The sequence below is a fragment of the Coenobita brevimanus genome, chromosome 16 (assembly GCF_032717465.1).
Source record: "Coenobita brevimanus isolate Jiangsu-jjx chromosome 16, ASM3271746v2, whole genome shotgun sequence".
NCBI lineage: Eukaryota > Metazoa > Arthropoda > Malacostraca > Decapoda > Coenobitidae > Coenobita > Coenobita brevimanus.
Window position 1 is genome coordinate 775,252 of NC_136969.1, and position 18,676 is coordinate 793,927.

The 18,676-nt window shown below is 44.3% G+C and overlaps 1 protein-coding gene across 1 annotated transcript in view; it reads right to left on the reverse strand.

The window, feature by feature from the left end:
- LOC145391051 (tetraspanin-1-like) overlaps positions 1–18,676 on the reverse strand; it is a 127,760-nt gene that overhangs the window by 12,195 nt on the left and 96,889 nt on the right. Inside the window, exon 2 of the mRNA XM_080265784.1 lies at positions 2,775–2,966. Within this exon, the coding sequence (XP_080121910.1) occupies positions 2,775–2,966 (192 nt within the window). The remainder of the gene's footprint in view (positions 1–2,774; positions 2,967–18,676) is intronic.

An 18,676-nucleotide genomic window follows, 5' to 3' on the forward strand; every position in this document is an offset into this window, starting at 1 on the left:
GTTATGATTGCAATAAGTGGGCACGCATGAGGTGCAATGGCATCAGAGGTGGGCTGCAGGATTGGTAGGCTTCTAATGCAGTGTGTGTAGGGGTGAACACATAAAAAGGCTACACATGTCAGGATACTCTTGGTAAATGCGTCTTTGGAGTGTGTAAAGGAATTACGTTCTGTGGGTGATATAATCTGTGCCAGGGAGAAGCTGCCGAAACTACAGTACCTGCAAAAAGCATGAGGAATATCTGTGGGCCATGGTGGGTTTTGGTGTCTTCAGAATTCTGAAGTTTACCATCCAACTGATGGCTCATATTTCACTAAATTGGTGCTTGGCAACTGCTAGATACATATCAACACCACCCATGCAATTTCCTGCCAGTGCTGCACAGGTAGCGCCAGAGAGAGGGGGGTTGTATTTATATGTGCTGAATAATAATTCCCTCAGTTTCCTTCCCTTCCATTATTTGTCGTGCTGCTATCCACCCACATCGTAGAATGGGGCCTAAGAACCTTACTGAGCAAGAAAAGGCTGTGATTCTTGCCCTGAAGGATGCAAATATGCCTGTCAAGGAAATTTGTCTGCGTACAGGAAAAGGCAAGACAGCCATTTACAGCCTGATTTCTAGGGCAAAGGATTTCCCCCAAAATGAGATTCCATCTCGTAAACCTGTTCCTGGGCGTCCCAGAAAGACAACAGCAACAACTGACAAGCTTATCAAGAGACAAGTACTGAAAAATCCACGAATCACTGCAAAACAATTGAAGCATGCCTACCCTGACATCCTTGGAAGTGTTGCTGAGCGCAACATTCAACATCGCTGCCAGAAAGAAATGACGCTGCATCTTCGTTCCCCGACCTGCAAGCCTCTTCTGACTCGCAAAATGCGTGCTGCTCGTCTCACTTTTGCAAGGAAATATAGAGATTTAACTCATGAGACTGGAGAAGGGTCTTATGGAGCGATGAGTCAACTTTCCAGTGCGGTGCACAGAGGCGTGGCAAGCTGAGACGTCCGTCACACATGAATTCCCTTGACCCTCGGTATGTGCAACTGACTGTCAAACACCCACCCTCAGTCATGATTTGGGGCTGCTTCAGTGGAGAGAAAGGGTGAGGAGGATTGTATGTTCTACCCAAGAACGTCACGATGACTGGAGATCGTTACATTGATGTCTAGCAAAGCCATTTGTTGATTTTTTTTTTTTTTTTAATCCATGACTGCAACTTCTTTATGCAAGACAGTGCACCATGCTATAAGGCAAAGAAGGTCATGAAATGGTTGGCAGACAAGCAGGTGAACGTTCTTGAGTGGCCTGGGAACTCTCCAGATCTGAATCCCATCAAGGAGCTGTGGTCTCGCATGAAGCTGAAACTTCAAGAAAACGACACCTCTTCAATTCCACGCCTTGTTGAAGCTATCAAGGACATCTGGGTGCATGAAATTGGCCTGGATTACTGCAGAACACTTGCTGACTCCATGCCTTGACCATACAAGAGGTTCTCAAGGCACATGGTGGCCATGCAACACACTAAAATAAAGAAAATGAAAGACATTTGTTTTCTGGGGGGGCAATTCCGTATACTTTTTGCAGGTACTGTAACGCCATTCCTAAGGATAGGAGTGCATAGGAGAAGGTTTGAAAACTGTAAACTTTCCTGACATAGGAAACTTTCCCTTTACACCAAGAGAATACTGTGTGCTGCATGTGTGAGAAGTGTAATACTTTATGGTAGTAAAACTTGGGCAGTAAACAAGAAGCTTGTGCATACAAGTAAGTCTAAGTGTATACTGATGGCCCCATAGGTGTGTAGTAGCTACTACCCTGAATAACAGAACTGCTAATGGTAGAAATGTAAATAAGCACCTGAAAGATCACCTGTGAAATGAAGGCTTTAGTGAAGTGATGTGCAGGAGGAGACTCAAATGGTTTAGACATGTGGACAGAGTAACGGAATTAAGTGAAAAAATCAATAAGTGTGAAGGTGGGACTGAGGGTAGTGTTGAAGGAAGCAGATCTTACACAGGTATGGAGGAGGTGGGTGGAGTAATACCTGAAGAGAGAGAAGGCAGATGAAGGGAAGTGCTTGAATGTGAGGTACAGTGTGTGAGAACAAAGCAACCTGGAGGCATTTCTATCATTGTCACTCCCTATTTGGAGGCTCCTAAGAAGGAGCATGGTATCTCAGAAGATGGTGATGATTTTTATGATTTTTTATTGCATCTGGCAATAGACAGATGGATGAAGATCACACACAAGCAGCAGGAATCTAAAGAATATCCTGTACAGTATACATAAACAAAATATCATTACATTACAATAAGCCCTTGTGAAAAGTTAATTACCATTACTGATGGTTGCTTTTCCTATAAAGCTGGGGTACAGTATGGTATACAGGAAAAAAAAAAAAAAAAAAAAAAAAATGCAGGTCCATTACATCCCCTGAAACTTACTGGTCTGTTCCTCCCACTTTAAAGACCAACAATGTAAAAAGCTGTGATATTTTACAACACATTCCTTACTCATAATCAGGGCTGCCTGTACAATCAACTATAAAAGTCTATATACTTCTCTTGCCTCTTTTATGGCTGGATTCATACATACTTGCATATCATCATCCATCTATGGATAATAATGTGCACCTCTGCCCACTGTGCTGCATGCAAACTTCTATAAATCCAGCAGTGAAAGAGGCAAGAGAGGCATACAGACTTTTGTAGCAGAGAGCCTTCACAAAAGAAATGAATCGATGAACTGGTAGGTAAATTTTATGGGACTTACCGTGGCCAACATGCACTGAGACTCCTGGCAGGCACCACAGCAGCCGAGGAAACCCATGACAAACATGACTGCTCCCACACCCATCAAGAAAAACAGCACGTAGTTGTAACCTTGTATGTCCTTGGTGACGGGGGCCATCGACACACCCAGGTACACCCATAACGACAGGCCCAACAGCGCACCTCCCAGCAGCTGGAAAAGAAGTACACAGTAAGTCCCCACTGCAGCTTGCCCTTTTATTTATTTACCATATTTACTTCAAGCTATTTAATTCTTTCACTAAGATTACATATTTCTATTTTTTCTTGCTACCTCCAGACTGTCTATCTATCAATCCATTGTCAGATGCCCCAATCCCAAAAAGGGTGGCCACAAACAAATCACCCCCATGTCGCCCTGTACTCTGCCATTTTGCTGCCCTGCTCCCACCTCACACCCCCCTCTCTCATATACCTTTCCACTCCATCTCTCCATCTCATCCTTGGCCTTCCTCTTCCTCTCCCCCCCTCCATCTCACTCACATACTGTACACTCTCCTCATTAGTCTCTATCTCTCCATCCTCTCCACATGGCCAATCCACCTCAATGTATTTCTCCTCATGCTTTCTATCACATTCACATCCACACCACAACACTCCTCCACTTCCTCATTTGTCAGTCTGTTTCTCCATGTAACTCCACATGCTCCTCTCAAATAACTCATTTTCACTGCTCTCACTCTTGACTTGTGTCCTTCCAACAAGGTCCAAGCTTCACTTCCATACTCAGAGTTGGTATCACAATAGAATACTGTCATGCAGTGACTTTTTTACTTCCATGCTAACTTCTCTGTTTCTTACCACTGCTTTCAAAGCACCAGCAACCTTTCTTCCTTGTTGTACCCCTTCAGGCACTTCACTCTAGAAACTGCTGAAGAGAAAGGACTGCATGAAGAGAGAAACAGGAAGTGAAAGAAGGGAGAAGGAAAAATAAAGGGAGGAGAGGGAGGAAGAAACACAGCAGGAAGAGTACTGGGAGACAGAAGAAGGGGGAATAAAGAGGAGGGAAGAGGGGATAAAGCAGGAGGGAAAAAAGGAAGTAGGAAGGAAAAGGGAAAAGGCAAGAAAGAGGGAAAGACAGGGAAAAAAGGGATGAGGAAGAAGAATGGAAATGAGAGGGAAAGCGAGAATAAAGGAAGACGAAAGAAATAATTAAAGAACTGAGAAAAAAGAAAGAATAAAATGAGAATGAAGAGGAAAATAGAAAGAAAATGAAAAGAGAAGGGAGAAGAGGGAAGAATAATGGAAGAAGGAAGAGAAATAAAGAATGGAAACGAAAAAGGGAAGAATGAAAGAAGGATGAGTGAAAGCGTGCAAATAAAAAAAAAGTAAAAAATAAAAAAATGACTGATGGGTAAATAGTACTTTCATTTCAACACGGCCCAGATTTTCCTTTTGCAACTTATTTCACATTGCTCAGTGGCAGACTAAGACAATACTATGGCTCTATACCCTTTCCATAGCACTTCTTCGTGACTAGCACCATATTCCAATGTTAATCATTTGCTACAATTCGAAATTCGAGATGGACAGATGGCAAATTTGGGCCAGTTTCGAGTAAATGGAGTATTATAAACTTAAAACCTCATTCCCTGAAGTGTGTGTGTGTGTACTTTCTTATCGCCTTTTCCACTGCTCACTGCTTCATCCCGAGGACGTTAGTATTCCCTATCTTGCTAATTGCAGATGATTCGACCCAGCTTACAAGAGCCTGCCTTGAAAGGAAAGGGTAAATTAAGGCTATATCCAACCTCCTCCAATTCTATAAGTCTGGGGACAGCAGCAGCAGTAGAGAAAACTCGTCCCAGTAGTAGTAGTAGTAGTGGTGGTGGTGGTACAGGGTGACCCAGAAAAACCACCCACATTTCAAAGATAAATGAGAAAATAATGGTTAAAGATAACCAAAATTTGCACACATAAAACTTCATTCAATACAGTTTTTATTCATCGTGTGTTAAAGATGACATCCTCCAAATGGTGGCCGTCATTGTCTGTACAAGCTTGGAGGCGATTTCTGAAGGCTGCCATGGCTCGACGGGTCACCTCGGGTGTTAGCAGCGGCTATCTCCTGCTGAATAGCAACCTTAAGGGCTTCAAGAGTTTTAGGTCGATCAGTATACACTCGTGATTTAAGGCAGCCCCATCGCTGTGGCCGCCGATGTTGGCATCGTGGGTCCTTATTTTTTAAAAGAGGATGGTGTAACTATTACCGTAACTTCTGACCGTTACATTGATATGCTCGACAACTTTCTAAGGCCACAACTCGAACACCTTGAGCTTGAAGAACTCGATATGTGGTTTCAGCAAGATTATGCTACGGCACACACAGCTCGAAGATCATTGCAAGTGCTGAGGGAAATGTTTCAAGATTGGGTGATCTCGTTGCGTGGTATGTTGGGTGGCCGGCCCGTTCCCTTGACCTCGCCCCTTGTGATTTTTTTTCTGTGGGGTTACCTTAAATCACTTGAAGCCCTTAAGGTTGCTATTCAGGAGGAGATAGCCGCTGGTCCACCCGACATGACCCGTCGAGCCATGGCAGCCTTCAGAAATCGCCTCCAAGCGTGTATAGACAATGACGGCCACCATTTGCAGGATGTCATCTTTAAAACATGATGAATAAAAACTATTGAATGAAGTTTCATGTGTGCAAATAATATTTCTATTATCTTTAACCATTATCTTTTCATTTACCTTTGAAATGTGGGAGGTTTTTCTGGGTCACCCTGTAGTAGTAGTAGTAATGATGGTGGTAGTTGCAGGAGCAAAAGCAACCCGAAGCTCACGTGAACGTTAACTCAGTGGACTGCAGGCTTCAGCTGGCCCCCTGCAGTCCACCGACCTCTTTTCGACGCAAAAGGAAGGAATAAATCCACTATCTGTTCTCCCACATCCTCCTCCCACCCATCCCTTGTTTTCTCTCTCTCTCTCCCCTTTAACCCACATATCTTACCTTCTCTCTCTTCCTTCTCACTCGTCTTCCTCCTCCTCAACCCCTAGCCTACCCACCATCTCTCTCTCTCTATCACCTTCACTCTTCCCTCTATTGCCCCCTACCTCTTCTCTTCCTGATCCCGCCAAACGCTTCACTCCCACCACTTTTTCCCCGACATTCCCTCCTATAATACCACCAAGTAACTCTCGTCTATAATGTTGTCTACAGTGGAATACATATCTATAAAAGGGCTAAGAATCATAAGACTACTGCGCCATAATCAGACTTAAAGTACAGAAAACATGAACTCTCCCAACCGTCACATTTCGAAAAGAAACATACCATACACTCAGACAAAAATATATATTGTAGCTGTAAAAAATAAAAACAAAACACTCGCATAATATAATTAACTTAGTACAAAATACAATAATAGTAAGTCTGTGATGTGGTCAACAACGCTACGAGTAACAAGAGTTGCCAGATGTCAGCAAAGATGGCGGCTGAAGGGTTAGGGGTAGGGAAGTCTTTCCTTTAATGGTTGTTACTGGGTGGTTGTTGGATGCCAGATGGGAAGGGAGAAATAAAGGGAAGAGGAGTGAAGATGGAAGTGAAAGGGAGAGGGGAGAAAGCATTTGACGGAAAGAAAGGAAACGGGTATAACTGCGAAGGATAATGGGGTTGAGATAGGAGAAAGCGCGAAGGACGAAGAGGAAGACAAAGAAATAAATGGGAAGGAGAGAATGAACGGAAGCGAAGTGAAGACGGAAGATAAGAGAAAGAGGATAAACTCTAAAATGGAAGGAAGCAAGGAAAAGATTAAAACAAAGAAATAAATGGGAAGGAAAGAATGAAGGATACAAGCGTGAAGATGGCTGAGAAATATGTAGAAAGCCTATGATGACAGGAAGGAAAGAAAGGAAGAAAAAGAAGTAAATGGGAAGGATAAAATGGAGCGTATAGCAGATGGGTAAAAATGAAAGGGGGAGATGACAATGCATTTGAAGGCAGGACGGAAGGAAAAGCCAGGGGATGATTGCGATGGAAGTAATGAAGGGCAAGACGGTAAGATGGCAGGGAGAGATATTAAATTGATAAGGAATTAATATGTCAAGGGAAGGAAAGAAAACAAAATGAGAATGATGGGAATATCAACGATTATAAAGAACAACAGAAAAATCGGAAGAGAAGGAAGGAATGAAGGGTAGAGGGAGGAGGGAAGGGAAGAATTGGAAGGAAGGAAGGGCAAGGGGAGATTGAGAAAAGAGGGAAAGAGAAAGAACGTGAGAAGGATGGAGAAATGGGAAGACAGAAATGAATTATCGGGAATGAAGCAGAGTGAAGGAAGGATGAGGAGGAAGGAAAAGGAACACACACACACACACACACACACACACACACACACACACACACACACACACACACACACACACACACACACACACACACAATGACCATGTTTGGGAAAAACTAGAATTAGACAATGTAAAAGAGGAAAGAAAAAAGAAAGGGAATGACGGAAAGGAAGGGAAGGAAAGGAGAAGAGGAGGGTGGGAAAGTGGAAGGAAAAGAGAAAGCATGTAAAAATAAAGAAGAAAATTAGATAATAGAATGAGATGAAAGAGTGAAGAGGCGGAGAATGAAGATGGCAAGGGGAAGAGAATGAGAATGGGCGAAAGGAATGGAGAGAAAGCGTGTGAATGAAGGCAGGGAAGAAAGGAATTAGTTGGAATGGTATGGAAAAAAGACGATGATAGGAATGAAAGGCAAACTGGAAAAGAATTATGGAAGAGGCGGGAAGAAGCGAAGAGAAGAGGCGATGGAAGGGAGAGAGAGTGAGAAGGCGATAGGCTATACGGATGGGGAGAAAGAAAACACAAAGGAAAAGATAAAGGTAGGAAATTACGAGAGACTGGGAATGAGGGATGAGGAAAGGTAGGAAAGAGAAAAAGGAAGAAGACAGGAGAGAGAGAGAGAGAGAGAGAGAGAGAGAGAGAGAGAGAGAGAGAATCTGGGATTATAATCATATGGGAAACGTGTGTGTGTGTGAGAGAGAGAGAGAGAGAGAGAGAGAGAGAGAGAGAGAGAGAGAGAGAGAGAGAGAATGTTCCCTTCATCATCCTCTTCCTTCCTCTTTCTCTCCTAATGCCTCTCTTATCTTTCTCCCTTTATTTCTCTCTTCCTCCTCATATTTCCTTACTTTCATCTCTCTTTAATATCCCCCCCCTCTCTCTCTCTCTCTCTTCTAAGTTCTCCATTAGTTCCCTCTCCTTCATAAATATAATTCCTTTTCATTCACACTTTCTTTTCCTCATTTTTCATCAATTTTTCTTCCATCTTGATCCATCCATTCATCTAGCTCACTGTTCACCCTTACTCGTTCCTCCTCTCCTTCGCCAGTCTTATATTTAATGCTGGGAAAAATTGTTATCTTTTTATCTATACTTAACCCCCAGTGCTCTCCTCCTCCTCCTTTCTTTCCTCCCTTCCCTCCCTCCTCCTTTCCTGCGCCTAACCTCGCTTCTTTCCTCCCTACCTACCTCCCTGTCCTTCCTTCTCTCCCCTTCCCTACTCCTTCCCCAATTTCTTACCTCCCTCCCTACCTTTCACCTTCCTCATCCAACCCACCTCCTTTCCCTCCCTCCCTCCCTACCTTCCTTCCCCTTCCTTTACCTCTCCAACACCTAACCGCGCTTCTTCCCTCCCTCCTTCCCTCTCTCTCACACACACACGCACACACACACACACACACACACACACACACACTTCGCTGTATATACACTCACATCTGTACTCCCTCTCCATTCACAAATGTTCAGGGTCCAAGTGGGGCCTAAACTGTTTTATCTTCTGATTTAACAACTTTTCTGTTTACCAATATTTTTTCCTTCCTCCCCTCCTCTCCCTCCTTCCTAATCTTCCTCCAGTCTTCTTAACTTCTTCCAATATTCTCTCCTTCCTTCCTACCCTCCTTCAATCTTTGTAACATCTCCCATTCTTTCTTTCTGTCCTTCCTTCTTAACCTATTTCAATATTCCTTTCACCTTTCCTAACCTCTTCCAATCATCCTTCTTTCCTTCCTAACCTCTTCCAATCATCCTTCTTTCCTTCTTAATCTCTTCAAATCTTCCTTCTTTCCTTCCTAACCTCTTCAAATCTTCCTTCTTTCCTTCCTAACCTCTTCCAATCTTCCTTCTTTCCTTCCTAACCTCTTCAAATCTTCCTTCTTTCCTTCCTAACCTCTTCCAATCTTCCTTCTTTCCTTCCTAACCTCTTCAGATCTTCCTTCTTTCCTTCCTAACCTCTTCAAATCTTCCTTCTTACCTTCCTAACCTCTTCCAATCTTCCTTCTTTCCTTCCTGTCCTCCTCCAGCCATCCTTCTTTCCCTCCTAACCATTTCAGCCTTCCTTCTTAACTTCATCCAATATTCCTCTCCTTTCCTTCGTACCCTCTTCCTAGTTTCCTCTCCATTCATTCATACCTTCTTCCTATCTTCCCTTCACTTCCACTCATTAACCCTTCATTTCCCTATCCGTCTCTTCCACGTCTTCCTCTCTTTCCTCTCATCCTTTATCATTCCACTGTCTTTTCCTCATCTTCAAATTTCAGCATTTTCCTCTATTTGCCTTCTTAGTCATCCTCTTCCTCTTCGTGTGTTTTCTTCCATCCTCCCTTCCTGTTTCTTCATTCTCTCTTCCTACCCAAATTTCTCTGTTTTCCCCTAGCCACTGTCTTCGTCTCTTCCATTTTTGCCCATATAAGCCTTTCTGCTGCATCCAGAAGGAAAGCCAAATAAAGTGTATGTCCCTCACTGTGTCACTCACTCACTCATTCACTATGCAAGGCAGAGGGTGCTGAGGGGTAGGGATACACATACCTAACCTATACATACATACATAGACAAAGAAATACATAGACAGAAATACATACAGACACAAATACATACATACAGACACAGAAATACATAATACAAGAATAGGTTGCTTCTGTTCGTTCACTAAAACTAAGCATCGTATTTCCCGTAGCTCAATAGCAGAATGAGACGATACTACGACATCACATCTTTTCCATAGCACTTCCTTGTGATCAGAATCATATTCGTGTGTTTATTCCTACATGAAAGGGTCACTGGACTGATGTGTTTCTCTGGTTCTTTCACCTTAACCTGGCCAAGATATTCGTACTTCTGCTCCGTATTTCACGTAATTCAGCGGCACAATAAGACTGTACGATGACTTTAAGTCCTTTCCATTGCACTTCTTCACGACCTTACTCTCTCTCTCTCTCTCTCTCTCTCTCCCTCCCTCCCTCCTACTTCTAACATCCTTGAACTTCTGTTTCTTATTCCTTTCCTCCTTACAGCCAATCCTTACTCTCCTCTTTTCATCCCAGCCTCTTTTCTCTTCCTTCCTTCCTGCCCATACCTCTTTCCTCTTGCCTTCTCCCTCCTTCCCCGCCCATACCTCTTTCCTCTTGCCTTCTCCCTCCTTCCCCGCCCATACCTCTGCGTGTAGGAGGATCAAGAGGAAGAGAAGGTACCCCGCCTAAGCCCTCAAGAGGATCAGATACCTCTCCGGCCGTCTGTTTACATCACTCCAAGATGGCCGCCCATAGCGTTCGAGTTGACAAGAAAATATTACAGTATCTATGTGTATATCTCTATCACAGCCATATCTATTTATCTATCTGTGTGTGTGTGTGTGTGTGTGTGTGTGTGTGTGTGTGTGTGTGTGTGTGTGTGTGTGTGTGTGTGTGTGTGTGTGTGTGTGCTGGAAACTTAATCCTAAAAGAAGGAATGGGTTTTGTGTACATGTGGCTAAGTTCCCCGCCTGAGAGTGTTGTGCAAGGCTAGTTACTAGGCTTTTCGACACACCATCACTCCCTGCGTAATACCTCCCAGTTCACCTTCCACCGTAATGCAGTGGCCAGTGGGAGGAATTACTCGCTGTCAATGATCTATAACAGGCCAGTTGTGGAGCGACGGGGGTAAACCGAAATCAGAAGGAAGTGTTTCTGGATGGTTTGATACTGCTTTGCGTGGACCATTACATTTGACAGGAGAGAGACACAGTATGGGTAAATAATTAAGGTGGTTAACAATGAACGAACACACACACACACACACACACACACACACACACACACACACACACACACGAACAATACAATCCACACACACAACTAACTTCATCCCTTACATAACTCCAACAACGGGCCAATATAAGTCTCTATACAGGGTGGTCCATACATAACGCTCCTCTTCCACTCCGTCGGGTGATTTCTCCAATTTGTGCATTATTCATTCACCCCCCACTGCCACACCCACATCAGCACACTGAGCCATCCCAACACCTACGATACCACCAGGTGTTTCTAGTCTACTTATAGATTACCCTCTATTTCATTCGTATAATCATCAGACAAACTACATTCAGGTAAGGTGTGATTTTTTAATAATGAAGGAATTACAGTCACCTCTATTTCTTAAGCTTTTTTCACTCTTCATTGATATTTTGATGACGCCATTTGCGTTTCTTTTCCTTTTTGTCACTAACCATTCCAGTTCCAAATTCCTGTCTGCTAAAAAAAAAAAAAAAAAAAAAAAAAAAAAAAAAAAAAAAATTGGAGAATAATGCACTGGAGAGGTTAATGACAGCTTCATCTCTCTCTCTCTCTCTCTCTCTCTCTCTCTCTCTCTCTCTCTCGTATGCTATGTATCCCTGTTCAATATCAACACACTTTGCATCAGTAACATACAAATGGATTAGTAAAATGTAGTGTGACAACTAAATCGTTACGAAACAGGTGTTGAGAAATCTTCGCAACCTACAAAAAACAGCCATGTTGTTGTTGTGGCACCAGGTTCATCTCAATCGTGAACCCGGTGAACTGCAGGCTTAAGCTGCCCTTCTGCAGTCCACCATCCTCCTTTTGGACCACAGGGCGTTAGCTGAGGGACGTTTGTATAACCAGGCAGTCGAGCCGCCCTGTTATATCTGTGGCACCGCATGAAGGCGCCTCTCTCCCGTACTTGGCATACCCAGAGGCGCAAGATATGGATGTCTTCACGTGGCGGCACTGATGCAGCCAGTCAGAGGACCTGCCCGGATGTACAAACGTCCTTCAACTCCCCCCACCACACCTCCCAAAAGGCGGATGGTGGACTGCAGTATCAGTTTTTTGCAGCCCTTCCGGTTCACGTCCATAAAAGCCAGGGGTTGCAACTACTACTACTGCTACTACTACTACTACTACTACCACCACCACTTCTACTACTACTACCTCTTAGCCACAAACACTTTACTCTTCCTCCCAATGACTCAACAACCACAATCGCGTCTAAATCCACTACCATCAGCCTCACTAACACAATTACCCCAACCACAACTACCACACACAACTACCAACATTACCACAACCGCCACAAATACCAATACTATACCAACCACAACCATAACTACCACCATCACCAAAACCACCACCAAAATTACTCCACTCATAACCACAACTACCACTATTTTCAACCACAACTACCACCATTACCAACCACAACTACCACCACTGCCAACCTCAACAGCTACAACTACTACCATTGCCAACCACAAAAACGGCAACTATCACCATTACCAACCACTACCACAACTACCATCATTACCAACCACAACCACAACTACCACCTTTACCAACCACAACCACAACTACCACCTTTACCAACCACAAAAAACTACCACCATTACCAGCCACAAAACCACAACTACCACCATTATCAACCACAAGCACCTCAACTACCACAATTAGGCCACCTCTACCACAACCACAAACACTACAACCATAGCCAGAACCAGAAAAACCACAGCTACCACCATCACCAACCACAACTACAACCATTAAGAAAAACAACAACCACAACTACCACTACCAACACAGTAACCATAAAAAATACTCTAACTACCACAATTACTACAATCAAAATCAACACAAGCTCAATCAACCTCTCTCTCTCTCTCTCTATTTACTACTCCTGTCAAACAAGTCTCTACTTTCCAGACTATTCAACTTCCTCCTCCTCCAACTACTACTACTACTACTTCTCTCTCTCTCTCTCTCTCTCTCTCTCTCTTTCTCTCTCAGCGACCCACTTGGGGCAACACTTGCTCACTGTTACTCACTTTAGCTGATAACGTATGATGTAATTCACTAAGTATATTAAACAACTGCAAGATTAAGTAAGCCGCCTGAGAGAGAGAGAGAGAGAGAGAGAGAGAGAGAGAGAGAGAGAGAGAGAGAGAGAGAGAGTTGGGAAAATAAAAAGAAAACGGATATCAGGGTAGAAAACAGAAAAAAAAGAATCGAGGCGTGAGAAGGAAATGAAGGAAAGAAAATGACGAGAAGGGATGGAAGGGGAGGAAGTGGAGGGGAGAGAAGAGATGGAAAGAGGGAGGAGAATGCCAGGAAGTGGGGAGAGGAGGAGAGAACCGCGGAAGCAGTGACGAGGAGGGAGGAAGAGGAGGAATGAGGAAGGAAAGAAGGGAGGGGAGAGGAAAATGTGGAGGAATGGGTGAGGAATGAGGGTCAGGAAGGGAAAGGAGGAGGAGGAGGAGGAGGAGGACGAGGAGGTAAAGGAGAGGCGAGGAAGGAGGGAAGAAGATGAGAAATGGGAGGCGAAATAAAGGGTGAAAAGAGGTCAGGCAAGCTCCCTCTCTCTCTCTCTCTCTCTCTCTCTCTCTCTCTCTCTCGCATCCCAATCCCTCTTCCTCCCTCCCCTTCCCCTATTTCATCCCACTCGCTCCCCCTCCCCCCACCCCCCTCACCCCTCCCACATTCAGATCAATACTCCAAATCTTGCGCACTCCCTCCCTCCCACCTCTCTCTCTCTCTCTCTCTCTCTCTCTCTCTCTCTCTCTCTCTCTCTCTCCCCTACTATCGCCTCTATTTCCATGCAACATTCCCCCTCTCTCTTCTATCCTTTCTATTTCTGTCCACCATTCCTCCACCTCACCTCCTCTCTCTCTCTCTCTCTCTCTCTCTCTCTCTCACACGCACACATTTCCTTTCCCACCGAGGTCACGGATGGGAAAGAAGAAAAGAGACCCAAGGAAATGAAGGGGAACTGAAAAATACTCTCTAATCTCTCTCTCTCTCTCTCTCCCTTGGGTGTGGCATTAAGGTTCGTACCTGTCTTGGCGCTTGTCTTTCGGAACTCTCTCTCTCTCTCTCTCTAATCTCCCCATCACTCTATCTTCACAATCTCTGTTTGTCTTCACCAGTCCTATCAACCCATCGATCAACACAATATGTTAACCCATATCTACCGACCTACCTTTTCACAAATTAGTCCCGTCTATTATTTATCTATCCACCTACCTATGCACGAATATAAGCATGTATGTGTACGTATATCTGTATGTATGTATATATCTATTTATCTCTCCTCTCAGCACGATGGTTTTTTCATCCATCCATCCATCATCCAATCCTACGTTGTCCCATAAGCAGCGTAGAAGCCCGGGGCTAGGCATGTTGGTCCTGACATTTAAGATGAGGGTGACCAGCCTCCCTGAGTGGCATTACTTGAGCAATAACCCCAACCACCCCTTGGATATAAACCTTCACCGGCTCAATCCGATTGCAGCACTAAACCACCAGGCGCCAAAATTTGGTTATATGGTTACCACCCAGCGTAGTGAATGGTTTTCTGGTGTACAGGAAACCATTTGGCTTTTCACTCAGTGTAGAGTCACCCACAGGCAGAAGGAAGATGTAAGAATGAAGGAAAGTAAGACAAAATAGGGAGAGTAAAGTCACCCGCAGGCAGAAGGACGAGGAAAGAATGAAGTAATGAAAGACAGAAGAGGAAGGAAGGAAAGGAGGGACGAGAGGAAAGGGTAGGTACCCGAAAGCAGCCCTACATCGAGTGAGTGGATGGTGAGCGCCCGCACCTACCACTTCATGCTACCATATCCTACTTACTCCACCTTTGCCTCCACTACCTGGTTATACAAACATCCTTCAGGTACTTCCCTATCCCTCAGAAGTAGTATGGTGGACGGCAGGAGACGGCACCTTTAACCTGTCCTCCACTGGGTTCACGTTTCAAGAGAACCTGGGGCTACTATAACTACAACAACTACCGGTACTACTACTTCTACTACTACTATTACTAGTACTAGTTACTATTGCTGCACCAACTACTACTCCTACTATTACTCCTACTACTACTACTGCTGCTGTTGCTACTACTACTACTGCTACTTACTACTACTACTACGTACTACAGTGGACTGGTGAACTGTAGGGAATAGGCACCTTCAACTAAGGGTCCAGCGGGTTTACATTTTAGATGATCCTGGCCTACTACTACTGCTGCTATTACTACTACTACTACAACCACTATTACTACTACTACTACTACTACTAGGTGTGGTTCGCCTGCATCAAACGTTACAATATGCAGTCAGCAAAAACCATAGCACTACCGTACCAAACAAGTGTCACCTTTCTCACGTTCGAGAGAGAGAGAGAGAGAGAGAGAGAGAGAGAGAGAGAGAGAGAGAGAGAGAGAGAGAGAGAGAGAGAGAGAGAGTGTTCAGAACTGCTCTAAGTACCGTCCCATACAAACAGGTCGTCCATACATAGCGCTCTCATGCCTCGTGTGTTGCAGGGACGGCTCAGGCTGCTGGTGTGCGGAACGAAGGTATTTTGGCTGCTTTATAACATTACTCTTCACTTTAACTTGGCCTAGATATTTCTCCCTTTGCAGCTTTCTTCAAGAAGTTCAGAGGCAGAAAAACACAATACTACGAATCAAGTTTATTCTCATAGCACTTCTTCGTGACTAGCATCATAATCTCGTAGTAATCCATGTTTACACTTCAGCCTTCAAGATTGAGAGATGTCAATTTTAGGCCAAGTTAGAGTAAAAAGAGTATAATACCACGCTATCAAGGAACGAAATAACAGCCACGAAAACCCATAAGAAAGGACTATAAGAGGCAAAAAGTAATATAGAATAACAGACAACGCTGAGCCGCCTTCCTAATATGTGAGACATGGGCTGGGTTATATATGAATCACACTGTATATTCCCGGTGCAGAACTCTACCTACCTCCCTACCTGCCAAAGATATCTACCGCTAATTCTGCACACTCACCTACCTACCCACCTGCCTATCTACCTACCTACCTGCCTATCATCAAAGAACCCTCCCGAAACCCTACCTGCCTACCTTCCTACTTACATATTCAACTGCCAATCTACGTACTCGTGATCATCTGCCTACCTATCTACCTACCTATTTACATATTCATCTGCCTACCTACAAACTCGTATTCATATGCCTACCCACCTACCTACTCACATATTCATCTGCCTACCTACATACTCGTGATCATCTGCCTGCCTACCTGCCTACAAATTCATCTGCCTACCTACATACTCGTATTCATCTGCCTACCCACCTACTTACCAACATATTCATCTGCCTACCTACATACTCTTATTCATATACCTTCCTACCTACCTACTTACATATTTGTCAGCGAACAGCACCGTAATATCCACCTACTTACCTACCATCCTACTTACCGAGCAACCCTCTATCGTCACACCTACCTGTCTACCAACCCCCCCCCCCGCTGCCTACCTGGTCTCTATCAGTGAAGCCAATTATCCATCCACTTTAATACTGACGCCCTACCTACCAACCTACCTACTTACCACCTAACTACTTACGTACCTCTCTACTTGTCTACCTACCACCTGACTCCTTAACGTACCTATCTATTTTACTACCGACTCTAACTCCCTACTTACTTACTCACCTACCTACCTACCGATCAACCAACCAATCAACTTGCCTACCTACCTACCAACCAACCAAACTACCTACCTACCTACCAGCCTAACTACTTACCTTCCTACCTACAAACCAGGCCCCCTGCATACCTACCGTACCAACCCACACACCCTACCTACCACTCCATCTGCTTTAAAATGCCTGTTATCATTCCAACCACTTACTACCTACCTACCTACCTACACCCCCGACTGCGCACTTTCCTTCCTACCTACCTACCTACCTACACCCCCGACTGCGCACTTTCCTTCCTACCTACCTACCTACCTACACCCCCGACTGCGCACTTTCCTATCTACCAACATACCGACTTACCTACCCACCTACCCACCCGACTGCGCACTTTCCTACCTACCTACCTACCAACCACCTAAGTGCGCCCTTTCCTACCTACCAGCTTACCAGCACCTACCACGTAATAGGCACCTTCCTACCTACCTACCATTCAACCGACCTACCTACCTACTTACCTACCGTTCTCACTTCCATGTAATATATACATCTATCTACTTACCTATTAATCTGCTTCAACATCTACCTACCTACCTACCTACCTACCCACCGTCCATAACCCATACTGTACAACTATCTGTATACTTGCCTACCAACCTATAATTATCTCCCTCCATACCTACCTACCTATACCTACCTACCTACCAGTCTACCTACCTACCGTGTGGAGGTCTCATTAAGCTAAGTCTGCGTGCCTACTAACAGTCACTCTTTGTCCTCTCTCTCTCTCTCTCTCTCTCTCTCTACTAACTTTCCGTACCTCCACTCACACAAGGTTCGCATTTCACCATCTCTCTCTCTCTCTCTCTCTCTTTCTCTCTCTCTCTCTCAACACACTTATCAGTCTTACCCAACAGCTTTTCCGTCAATATTCCATCCATCCATCTCCTTTGGTCTATCTATCTGCCAATAAATCAATCCTGTATCTATCCATCATTCTGACATGCAATCTATCGGTCAACTTATTTTCCTCCTTTGTAGTTCCATCTATCTATCTCTTTATATCTATCCTGCATCTACCATTTCAGTCAGTATGGTCTATCTATCAGGCTAACTTCCTAAATTATCATGTTAACTTTATAATTATCTATCTGCTCATACCATCCACCCGCCAGACTATCTATCGACCCCTTCAACTTTTCATCTATCACTCCAGTAAATACAATGGTGTGGCCTCTGCTGTAATGCTCCCTAGAGTTGTCCCCACCATGAGTGTGTGGCGGTAGTAACACTCACGCTCCTATGACCCAACCTCAGCTGAATTAAGTTGCTATACTCCTTTCACCTTAACTTGGCCCAGTTTTCCCCCTTCTGTAGCTTACTGTCTTTATGTATTATTTAAGTTACTCAGTGGCCGAAAATGTTACGGCTCTATATCCTTTGCGCAGCGCTTCTTCGTGACTAGCATCGTATTCTAATGTTAACCCCTTGTTACAACTCAGCATTCATGGTGGAAAGATGACAATTTTAGGCCAAGTTAAACAGCGTAAAGGACAAATTCAGCCATAGGTGTTTTACGTGTTGCGGGCTCAGTCTGCTGGTGTGGGTGTGGGTGTGGCAGTGGAAGTAGGAAATGAATAAATGATGTAGGTTAGACATTAATAACGTTGACTAGGCCGTCCCCGCAACACACGAGAAATCACCCAGCGGAGTGGAGGTGCAGGGTTATGAAGCACCTTGTATGGCAGTGACGTGGTTTGTTAAGGCCATTGCCTCTCCAATAGATCTCTCTCTCTCTCTCTCTCTCTCTCTCTCCCTACCTAACTACGTCTTAATCCTATAAGGGAGGTTACAAACAAAATCGTCCCCATGTCACCCTCTCCTTTGCCATTTGGCTGCCCTCCCTCCAACTTACACTACTCTCATATATCTTTCCACGCATCCCTCCATCTCACTCTCGGTCTCCCCCTCCACCTGACTCATAAACACTCTTCTAGTCAGTTTCTCATTCTTCATCCTCTCCACAATGCCCAAACACTCCGGAGTATTTTTCCTAGCGCTTTCCATCACATCCACATCACAAAAAACGTCACAGCGATGAAAAGGAAAAAGAAAATTACACC